We start from the raw sequence: 12,236 nt of genomic DNA on the forward strand, positions 1-12,236 counted from the left end.
ATATGTCAAGCTGCAATAAATTTAAACACATTTCCTTTCTTTGCTCTGTCTCATCTGATTAATGGCTACTTGCTGTTGGAATGAATTTTGACTTGATCCCTGAGTTCTAAGAATCATAATAATGGGTAGATTTACGTGATGAAGGGAGTGGATAGGAAGGGGCGGGGGGGATAGGAAGGGGCGGGGGGGATATGAAGGGGTGGGGGGGATAGGAAGGGGCGGGGGGGATAGGAAGGGGCGGGGGGGATAGGAAGGGGCGGGGGGGATAGGAAGGGGACGGAGTGGATAGGAAGGCAGGGGTAGATAGGAAGGAGTGGGTGGGTTTGATCTATAGAGGTCTGCCCCACAATTGTTTAAGGCTCAATGAAGAGCGACTCCACCCCCCACCCTTTCCTTCCCACCCTTTAAACATTAAAGTTTAAAAAGGAATTGGGTTTCCTGCTCCCGCCTGTAACAGTTGATGCCGTGGACATTGTATTATCAGGTAAACTGATAATAAGCCTAACTGACCTTTAATATTAATCTAAAAATGGTGAATGGGCTGCTGATTTCGATCACCCCCCCAATCCCTCCCCCCTGTAATTTGGGGTAGTGCAATGATGCATTTTCACACACATCATTACTGAACACAACAAAGGTTTATGAATAAGAGTTGTTCAGTGGCCACACGGCTGTAGCTAGCTCCCAACATGCTGCTTGCCTCAGAGAGCTCCACCCTCTGGTCCCAATTGGTCAAGCAAGCCAGGTGACCCTTTTCTGCTGTGTTGCCCTTAAAGGGACAATGACCACAGGGAGGGAGTTTGGGGGTGATCGGGAAGGTGGTGGGACGGGCACTCACCCCAATTTGTGTGATGCCCCACGAGTACATGCCCACCAAGGGCATGTACAATTCGGCCCACTGTTTCCAGTGTTGCCTCTTTGGTAGGATCTCTTTCGGATTATTTCAGTGAGAAGAACAATCAATTTCTCTTCTAGGAGGCAGTGGCCAATGGATGACAATATGATTTTGCTCCGCACTGTCCCCATTCCTTTCTCTTAGCCTCCCTCTGTCTAGAGCGCAGTGTAATGTCAATGACCATCATCTGCTGCCTCTTTCAAGCAGCCACTATCTGTGTGTGTGCTTTGACAGTGAACGCTGGCCGAGCTGTTCCACGCAGCGGTACCCCAGACAAACTCAATCCTGCCGTCTGAGACACTGTCAAACACTGTGCATCACATGGAGGCCAGGAACCTGGGCCACGTTCCCACTCCTGGTGTAGGGAACATCGAGTCAATCTGGTACCACCGCTCTCAGGTTCAGTTAATGACACGGACTGCGGATTGAACCCAGGAACACCGTGGGATGCTTGGTTCAACTAATGACCACCAGCACAATTAAGGACCCCACGCACCCCGGACATTCTCTCTTCCACCTTCTTCCGTCGGGAAAAGGATACAAAAGTCTGAGGTCACGTACCAACCGACTCAAGAACAGCTTCTTCCCTGCTGCCGTCAGACTTTTGAATGGACCTATCTCGTATTAAGTTGATCTTTCTCTACACCCTAGCTATGACTGTAACACTACATTCTGCACTCTCTCCTTTCCTTCTCTATGAACGGTATGCTCTGACTGTATAGCGCACAAGAAACAATACTTTTCATTGTATACTAATACATGTGACAATAATAAATCAAATCAAAATCAGCAACAGCAAGCAGGATAAATGCAGCACCTTGACAGCTTATGTGTTGATTTCCCCAAAATATCCACGTGCGTGCGGAATGGTATTCATTTCACAAGCAAATGGGGAAGTTTACATTTTATAAATCATTCCATATCAAAACGCAGACGCTCACTCTCGAACGTACAGTCATACTTTGTAAAAATCATTTTGATTACAAACATACATCTCACTGGCACTGAAAAGCTGGAACTTTAATCTCCAGCTTACTGTCGCTCATCATTTATCAAGATTAAAATGCTACTTCAAACAAACTATTGCAAGTTCCGGTTCTTAAAATAGAAGAATAATGACTTGCTCATTGTATGTATAAATATTTCATACATCACTACCCTGTGAGAAGCTAATAGCATGTTCCTCACACCAGCATCTTTCACCTTGAATCATTATCTTGCTGATGGTAAAACCATCTGAGGCAGAGTTACAACTTTCTGATTACTAGACTGCATTCTAGTCAACTTGCTAATTAGCATTGGAAACATCTAGAGATAATAGCTAACAGATTTGTTGGAATATTATCGACTTAAGGACATGTGTAAAATACATCAGCTTAATATTCTTTCATCGAGATTTAAAATAGAAAAGGAATACATTTTGAGTTTTTCCAAGTACCCAGAGGGTGTCAATGATTAATTGTATTTTGTAACATTCAGAAGTATTTTTGTGGATGCTACAGGACTTTGGGACAATTATAAAGCGGAGATGTGACGGTACAAAAGCTGAGTTCAATGTGTTCTGTGAAAATACACAATTTGGCCAGGAGTGAGAAGCGATGGGTTTTAGATAAACATGGAAATGGGGCTGGTTCCAGGACCGAGAGTCATAGAGGTTTACAGCATGGAAACAGGCCCTTCGGCCCAACTCGTCCATGCTGCCCAGTTTTTATCACTAAGTTAGTCCCAACAATTACCCGTGTTTGGCCCATATCCCTCTATACTCATCTTACCCATGTAACTGTCTAAATGCTTTTTAAAAGACAAAATTGTACCCGCCTCTGCTACTACCTCTGGCAGCTTGTTCCAGACACTCGCCACCCTCTGCGTGGATAAAATAGCCCCTCTGGATCCTTTTGTATCTCTCCCCTCCCTGATCCCGTAAGCATGTCCACTGGATTTTCAAAGCTGCAACCAATTAAAAGTCAGGGAGAGGGCCTGGCAGCCCAATCAGCAGCTGAAGGGGGGGAATAATGATATAAGAATCGAGAGCAGGAGTAGGCCACATGGCCCATCGAGCCTGCTCCGCCATTTACTGTGATCATGGCTGATCTTTGGTTTCAACTCCAGGCGCCGGAGTGTGGCGACTAGGGGATTTTCACAGTAACTTCATTGCAGTGTTAATGTAAGCCTACTTGTTAAAATAGAAGAATAATGACTTGCTAATTGTATGTATAAATATTTCATACACCACTACCCTGCGAGAAGCTAATAGCATGTTCCTCACGCCAGCATCTTTCACCTTAAATCATTATCTTGCTGATGGTAAAACCATCTGAGGCAGAGTTACAACTTTCTGATTACTTTCCCCGAGACACCAAAACTCTGTCTCCTTCAGCCTCAAATGTAGCCCATAATGGAGGATCCACAACTCTCGGGGGTTGAGAATTTGAAAGATTGACAACTGTTTGAAATTCCTCCTCATCTCAGTCCTAAATGATCATCCCTTATCCAGAGATTATTCCTCCCTATTCCCCAGCCTAAGGGAACAATCTCTCAGTGTCTGGCCTATCGAGCCCCTCCGCCACCTCCAATGTGAGTCTCTCACTTCTTAAATATGGGCTGCGATATTCCGGCCACGTTGTGCCTGACACAGATCCAGCTAATCCGGGAAAATCCAGGCGGGCCCAAAGACGGGTTTTTTGGTTTACGATCTTCCTGGTTCCTTTCTGCTGCTGCAAACTGGATCTCGCTCAGAAAGGATGACAGGCTGATTAGCATGAAATTGACTTGATTTCAATCTCATTAGCGAGTTTGGCACACAATCAACCCCCCCTCCCTAATCCTGGAAAGCTCCCAACCCCCCCAGCGGGAAGACACATGGGCACAAACCACGACTGGCCCCTGGAAGTGTGGTCCATTGCGAGGGTGAGCAAGGTGAGTACGTGCTTAGCACTAACTTCTGGGGTGCAAAAGGGCACATTAGCCCCTGCCATGGTGTGGGGGCCTTTAAGGATGCAGAGGCTTGGGCTGGGCAGGTGGTCCTCGGGTTGGGGGTCGCCACCAGGTTGGGGATCAGGTGGTAAATATTCTCAGCTGATGTGGTTTGCAAAAGAGGAAGCACAGGCTGTCAATCAGGGTTAGACTCTGTGCACATTGCGGTCAGGATTAATGGGGCGCTTGAGGTGCCGTCACCCATGAAGGGAAATCAAAATAAACAGAGGTGGCTGAGGATGATAGATATCCATTGATCTGACAGCTGAGTCTTTTACGAGGCACTGCACCTTGAACTTGTTACAGATCAAAGGCTTCAAGTGCAATGGAGAGAGTTTCAATGATCTCTGCTTGCTGGGAAGCCTCAGCAACTTCAAATCAAAGCTGTGTGCATACATTGAGGCTGAGTGTACTGCTGACTGGAACCCTCTCCACTGCCCCCCACCCCCCCACCACCACCCCCGACCCCTGCCCCACCTCCACACACACAAGCGAAATTGACATCTCCTCTCTGTCAGAGGACTTCAAAGGGGTCTGCTCTCACCTGCAGCTTCTGACAGAAAGGAAAATCTTTGCTGCAGAATAGAGTGCTGCACTGATTTCAACTCCTGCCAGATGAGGACGTGCGGGAAAGCCCGCCCACCGCAGATCACCCTGGGTGGAGGTGGGGGGGGGGGGGGGGGGGGTGTAAATTGTGAGGGCTATTTGACTTGGGCTGCAAGCCCACCAATTATATTGAAATGTGTGGTTTTGAATATACATCTGTGAGGGAACCCCACGGGGGCCGGCAGCGCGGCCTGGGAGGGTCACAGCGGGTTGGGCGACTGGCGAAAACGCCAATTCTCTGAGCCATCATGATTCACGATCGGGGCTAGTGGGACCCAGAGAATAACCCCTCCCCCCCCCCATCTGTCACTTTGTCTGAAAGATGTGCTTGTTGGGTGCGTTGGCCGTGCTAAATTCTCCCTCAGTGTACCCGAACAGGCGCTGGACTGTGGCGACTAGGGGAATTTCACAGTAACTTCATTGCAGTGTTAATGTAAGCCTTACTTGTGTCGAATAAATAAACTTTTGTTGCCCATTCACTTAACCTGTCCATATCTCTTTGTAGCACCTAACGAATGCCATTTGGAAATTCGGAACACTCCATCGACTGATTCCCCTGCTCTGATAAAAGATCAGTCAGACAGCCAAAGTGCTGACACTGTCTCTTCCTCTCCCCACAGATGGTGCCAGACCTGCTGAGTGTTTCCAGCCTGTTTGGATTCCAGATTTGCAGCATCCACAGTATATTGCTCTTGTATTCCGAAAGCTCTGCAGCTGCTTAATATGAATCAAACTCTGGAATGCAATGGCCAGAGTGAACATCAAGAGTCTTCTCTCACCATGTGCATATCCATTTAAGCTAAGGGGACAATGCTTCAGCCGGATTAGTCATGAGGGAGAATTTTTACAGTGCGTGTTCATACTTGGATCCCTTTAACCACTCTTGAGGTTTTGTATATCTTTGGTCACTTTATTTATTCAGCTACTAGAAAAACAAAAAAAAAATGATTTAAATGCGTTAAGATTTGAATAACCCACTGATAAGGGGTTGTGAGGGTTTATGTTCTTTGGAAGTTCAAGCTTTTAACTCCCGTTGGCATCATTTTGTCCCACAAATGGAGAATGGGAACCGCACCTACAATTCACCCTGCCACTATTTATCACCATTAACCCGCAGGAATAAATCAAGTCCCACACTTGGGAGACTGTTTACAAAACTTTCTCAGCTGAAGGCAAACCAGAAAGATAATTCTGGGACTTGACATTCCAAGATTCTGGCTGGGAGTCACAGCGAATTGTTAGACCACCAGCACTGAAGCGCTTGACTACAATATTGGTGCCAATGTAATTAGTTTGAGATATTTTGACCAAAGGTTTGGGATTTGCACTGTTCTCTGCTTCAGCTACTTTGCACGGTTGAACAGTGGCGGATCTTAAGCTGTGTTAGAGCTAAGGTTCAGTGAAGTAAAGTGGGCAGTCGTTCAACACCCCATAACAAGACAATCCCAAAGGTCTGCGATTATTATTTTAAGTGGTACAATTCCATGTTCCGTCAGATTATTTTTTGGAATCCTTTAGCCCTGATTATCAGAAATTTGCCAGAATTGAAACTCAAAGAACAGCAAGTTTCTGACAGCTAAAGCTTTTTTGCAATCAAATTTGTTGGACATGTTTCATTCTGAAGATGCAAAGCACCGCATTGGTAACAATTATTTCTCAAACAGAGAAAGGAAGATTCCAGGAAGTACCAATCATTGTAAGTTTAAGTTTATTTATTAGTGTCACAAGTAGGCTTCCGTTAACACTGCAATGAAGTTACTGTGAAAATCCCCCAGTTGCCACACTCCAGTGCCTGTTTAGGTACATTGAGGGTGAATTTAACATTGCCGCTAGGGTGGCATGGTGGCACAATGATTAGCGCTGCTGCCTCACAGCGCCAGGGACCGGGTTCAACTCCGGCCTCGGGTCACTGGCTGTGTGGAGTTTGTACATTCTCCCCATGTCTGCATGGGTTTCCTCCGGGTGCTCCGGTTTCCTCCCAGACTCCAAACATGTGCGGTTTAGGTGGATTGGTCACACTAAATTGATCCCAGTGTTAGGGGATTAGCAGGGTAAGTATGTGGGTTACGGGAATAGGGCCTGGATGGGATTGTGGTTGGTGCAGACTCGATGGGCCGAATGGCCTCCTCCTGCACTGTAGGGATTCTATGAAAGCAGGGCCAATTGCACCTAGGAAGCATGTCTTTTTGAACTGTGGGAGAAAACCAGAGCACCCAGAGCAAACCCACGCAGACACGGAGAGAACGTGCAGACTCCACACAGACAGTGACCCAAGCCGGGAATCGAACCCAGGTCCCTGGCGCTGTGAGGCAGCAGTGCTAACCACTGCGCCACCGTGCCGCACTTATTAATAATGATGAAAGGTTCTGAACAGTTTCTCCACAGGAAGTGCTGAGAATTACATTATTCAATGACAAAATAAACCTTAAATTGAGAAATATCCATCAAATCATTTGAAAAATCTTGACGAGCTTTGTGAAATAGATCTCCAACCTGCGCGTCCTGAGAATATTTAACAAAGAGAAACATCCTAAGGCACTTCACAGAGGAACAGACACTGAGCCAGAGGAGAGATTAGATGGGGCAACCATAAGATTGGTTAAAGATGCTAGTTTGAAAGGGAATCTTAGTGTAGGTGGAGTGGCAGAGGAGCTGATAGTGAAATTCACCAGTGTTTTGTCTGGGCAGCTGAAAGCCAAGCTTTCGATGCAAGTTTGTTCTTTGCAGTTTGCATCAACCAACCAACTCACACTCAAGAGGGACCAGCAGATGGCACTCTTAGAACATAAGCATAAAGGGTCAAACTTCAAAAAGCCACAGAGGTCTTCTTTAAAGGACAGCACGATCTCAAATTAAAGTTAAAGACCCCTCTCCCCCAACATCGCTGGCAATGGGGTATCACAGCCCCCTCTCCCCCAACCCCACCGCAATGCAGGCTTCTCCCCCACACCCATACTGTCGCAATGCAGGCACAACCCCCCGCCATCCACATCATGGGACGTCTCCAGTCGGGTTCCCCAATGGTCTCACCCCTGCCCAGCCGTTTCCTCCGGGTGCTCCTGTTTCCTCCCGCAGTCCAAAGCTGTGCGGGTTAGGTGGATTGGCCATGCTATATCACCCCTTAGTGTCAGGGGGACTAGCTAGGGTAAATGCATGGCATTATGGGAATAGGACCTGGGTGGGATTGTGGTCAGTACAGACTCAAAGGGCCGAATGGCCTCCTTCTGCACTGTAGGGTTTTATGATTCAATGATTCTCACCATGCAACCCACCACCTGTTTTGTGGTCGTGGAGGTGGCCTACCATGGGATCTTCTGGCCCTGTCATTGTCAACAGGGTTTCCTGTGAAATACACCCCTTGCTTCAGGAAACCCGGGATAACGGTGCACTGTTTGCGGGACTGGAAGATCCTGCTGGCATGAACAGCTGGAAGTTCCGGCCTATATCTCCGTTCCCTCAGTGTTGGTATATCAAAATCCTGGAACTCCCTTTCTAACAGCACTGTGGGTGTACCTACACCAAATGGACTGCAGCAGTTCAAGAAGGCGGGTCACCATTGCCTTTTCAAGGACAATTAGGGATGGGCAATAGATGCTGTTCTTGCCACTGACACCACATACCATAAATGAAGGAGGGAAAAGAACCCTCTATTGAGTAGAGTTATTATAACTATCATTATCAATTACAGATAATTGATAATAATAGGCAGCTGAATCAGAACTTACCTTCATGCAGGAGGTAAATGGGAATGTGTGCTGTGTAGCTAACTATTCACACCAGGTATATGTACTATTCTTTACTGGTGACCTCTCACACAAGATATCGCACTGAGACCATGTAATTCAGGGTGAGATTATTAAATAAATTTACAGGTAAAACTAACACTACTTAAATTTTGTTAAATCTGTTTTCGAGACAAGTAATTTCACTTTGGAAACACATCGAATTCAAGCTCACCAGATTGATCGAGACGTTTAGATTCGCCTAGTCAGATAAGTAGCTAAAGCAAGACCGAAAATTGGCCATATTTACGCTGAGCCCGAGTTGGACAGGAAGAAATTTAGATTTACATAGCACCTTTTACAACCGCTGAACATCCCAGAGAACTTTACAGCCAATGAGTTACTTTAGTCACTGTTTTAGAATGATAAAAGTAACAGCTCTGGATCTAAATTACCAAGTAAGAAGTCTCACAACACCAGGTTGAAGTCCAACAGGTTTATTTGGTAGCACAAGCCACTAGCTTTCGGAGCGCTGCTCCTTCATCAGGCGAGTGGGATTTCAGTTCACAAACAGGGCATATAAAGACACAAACTCAATGTCTTTATATGTCCTGTTTGTGAACAGAACTCCCACTCACCTGATGAAGGAGCAGCACTCTGAAAGCTAGTGGCTTGTACCACCAAATAAATCTGTTGGACTTTAACCTGGTGTCATTAGACTTCTTACTGTATCTCTCCTATGGCCAGAGAGGAATTAAGCATTTGCGTCAAAACCCAAGTAATCTCCTCCCTTGCCTCCCACAGCAGTCTGGGATACAACTTGTCTGGACCTGGGGATTTGTCCACTTTTAAGCCCGCCAGAACCGCCAATTCCTCCTCATTCGCTATATCAAACTGGTAAAAACCCCTCACAGGCCCTCTCCCCAAATTCTGTACCTAAATGCTCCTTCTCCCGAGTGATTTGATTTGATTTATTATTGTCACATGTATTAACATACAGTGAAAAGTATTGTTTCTTGCGCGCTATACAGACAAAGCATACCGTTCCTAGAGAAGGAAAGGAGAGAGTGCAGAATGTAGTGTTACAGTCATAGCTAGGGTGTAGAGAAAGATCAACTTAATGCAAGGTAGGCCCATTCAAAGCTCTGATGGCAGCAGGGAAGAAGCTGTTCTTGAGTCGGTTGGTACGTGACCTCAGACTTCTGTATCTTTTTCCCGACGGAAGGAGGTGGAAGAGAGAATGTCCGTGGTGCGTGGGGTCCTTAATTATGCTGGCTGCTTTGCCAAGGCAGCGGGAAGTGTAGACAGAGTCAATGGATGGGAGGCGTGAAGATAGATGTGAAGTACTCATTCAACATCCTCCACTGTCCTCCGGCTCCACCCACAGATTGCCCCTTTGATCCCTAATGGGCCCCATCCTTTCCCTGGTTATCCTCTTCTTTGGGATTTTCCCTAATCTTACCCATCAGTGCTTCATCACGCCTCCTCATTATGGGAGCTGTGTTGTTCAAAGACTAGCAATGGTTCAGTATCAATCAGAGCTGTACTGAAAGGTTCATGGAAGCTTATATCATTCTTAGCATGTTCAATCCGGGATAATTCTCCCAGTAAACCCAAACCTTTCTACAAAACATCTATTTATAACTGACTGACAGAACTGATGAAAATGGCAGGTTTCCAATCCTATTTGTGAAAGCCGTATCTGAGCCTGTGGCAGCTCCTGAACGTTAGTCGCCATGTCGGCCATTCATGGATCAGTGCACATACTATAAAACGTACCTTTTCTCCTTTATCACCTCCGCGACCCGCTTCACCTGGTTCTCCCTGTGTGTGGGGGGTGGCGGGGGGGGGGAGTGGGGGGTGGGGGGGGAGTGGGGGGTGAGAAATGAAAGTTGAAATGAAGAACCAAGGAGGTCGATAGAAAAGCAGCCACATCCTGATGTTTAGTGACAGGCAAGACAATTCTATTTCGTTAGATCTGGATTGAGGACACCTGATTGCTGCAATGAAAATTCACTGATACAAAAGAAAGCTCCTGGAAAATGCACAGCAGCTCACTCAGTGTTTCTGTGAAAAGGCCAAAGGGACCAGGAGAATTCTCCCCTTCCACACCCCACTCCTGCCCTAACCCCATCCCCACAACCACCCTAACCCTGCCCCCAGTGCTACCCCCTGCCCATACCCTCCTGCAGACCCACACGCATACCCTCCCACATACCCACCCACAGCTTTGGAGAGGCTACAGAAAAAGCTTTGGAGGGGGTATAGAAAAGATTTACCAGGATGTTGCCTGGTATGGAGGCCATTAGCTGCGAGGAGAGGTTGGAGAAATTTGGTTTGTTCTCACTGGAACGACAGAGGTTGAGGGGAGACCTGGTAGAAGTCTACAAGATTATGAGAGGCATGGACAGAGTGGATAGTCAGAAGCTTTTTCCCAGGGTGGAAGAGTCAACTACTAGGGGGCACAGGTTTAAGGTGCGAGGGGCAAGGTTTAAAGGAGATGTACGAGGCAGATTTTTTACACAGAGTAGTGGGTGCCTGGAACTCGTTGCCGGGGGAGGTAGTGGAAGCGGATACGGTAGTGACTTTTAAGGGGCATCTTCACAAGTACATGAATAGGATGGGAATAGAGGGATATGGTCCCGGGAAGGGTAGGGGGTTTTAGTTCAGTCGGGCAGCATGGTCGGTGCAGGCTTGGAGGGCCGAAGGGCCTGTTCCTGTGCTGTAACTTTCTTTGTTCACAGACCATCCTGCACACTCTCCCGCATACCCACCCACATACCCTCCCGCACACCCTTCTGCATACCCTCCCGCAGCCCCATTCGCATACCCTCTGGCATTCTCTCCCGCATTTCTCAGAATCATTGGAAATGAAATTCCGGCAACAATGATTTTCCATCCCGGCAGCAAGTTAAAATTTTCCCAAAGGAAAAGCTGCAATTTGTTCTGAAAATGTGACTCTCCCGGTTTCTGTTCGTTACTGCCTGACACGCTGTGTAAGTGCGGCCTTCAATGCTTTGCACCTTAGCAAACACTGCGGCTTTGGTCAGACGACTTGACTTTCAAAGCTGGCATTCCAAAACAGATTCTTTCCACTGAGGAAATCACTTAAAATCAAAATGCAGCCAATCCCTCTTGGTTCTCAGCTTCCTTCATTTGAATTATTGGTTAACTTGAATTGAAACTTGGCAACAGAAGCCCCCCCAGTTATTAAATTCGCTTTCGTCACTGGATAAAGTATTCCTTTTTAAAATTAAAATAAAAGGCTCTTATCACATCAACATTGCAAAAACAATGGGTCAAAGGGGAAACATGGTAAGAAGTCTCACAACACCAGGTTAAAGTCCAGTCCAACGCCGGCATCTCCACATCAAAGGGGAAATCCAGCCCAAAAAATACAGCAATTGCAAACACAGTGGGGGGACTTTTCCCGTCCCGCCCGTCACGGGAATCATAGCGGGAAGGACAGGACCATGCAAAGGTGGACGTCAGGCGGGAAGTTTCTGTATTGGGGCGAGCGCAGCGGGAAAATCCTCTCTCATGCGTGGATCGCAGTCTTAGTGCAATGGTCTATAGAGAAAGTATTTGGGGACAGTACTTGTGAATTTTATTGTGCATTCCATGGGCGCACATGCATAAATCACAATTATACTAAAACGTGGAAATTTAACACTTACCACACAATAAATCCTCTGTTTTTTAACTTGAATATGAAATTAATTCATTTGATTCAGATTGGTGGAAAGATTAATCGATTAGTAGCTTAAGCAAAGTGTGATGAGACAGATTAAGGCAGGCAAGGCAGATTCAGGGTGAAAGGACAGGCAATTTCATTACCTTCTGTCCAATGTCCCCTCGGTCTCCCTGTTAACAGAAATGGGAAAAGTAGAAGCAAGGCAGAGAAAAGTCACCACATAGAACACAGACAGAAGCAGGAAAGAGAATGAGGTCGGCTAATGTATCGTGTACAATTTAGAATGAAGCATCCTCCAAACTGCTGAGATAACATTCACACACACAGCTCGAGAACTGACGCTATA

General features: G+C 46.5%; 1 protein-coding gene across 1 annotated transcript in view; it reads right to left on the reverse strand.

Moving 5' to 3' along the window:
- Positions 1 to 12,236, reverse strand: part of col13a1 (collagen, type XIII, alpha 1) — a 234,378-nt gene that overhangs the window by 48,284 nt on the left and 173,858 nt on the right. The window contains exons 21-22 of the mRNA XM_078199346.1: positions 12,034 to 12,060; positions 9,976 to 10,020 (exon numbers count right to left, since the gene is read on the reverse strand). Of these exons, the coding sequence (XP_078055472.1) occupies positions 9,976 to 10,020; positions 12,034 to 12,060 (72 nt within the window). The remainder of the gene's footprint in view (positions 1 to 9,975; positions 10,021 to 12,033; positions 12,061 to 12,236) is intronic.

The sequence above is a fragment of the Mustelus asterias genome, chromosome 28 (assembly GCF_964213995.1).
Source record: "Mustelus asterias chromosome 28, sMusAst1.hap1.1, whole genome shotgun sequence".
NCBI lineage: Eukaryota > Metazoa > Chordata > Chondrichthyes > Carcharhiniformes > Triakidae > Mustelus > Mustelus asterias.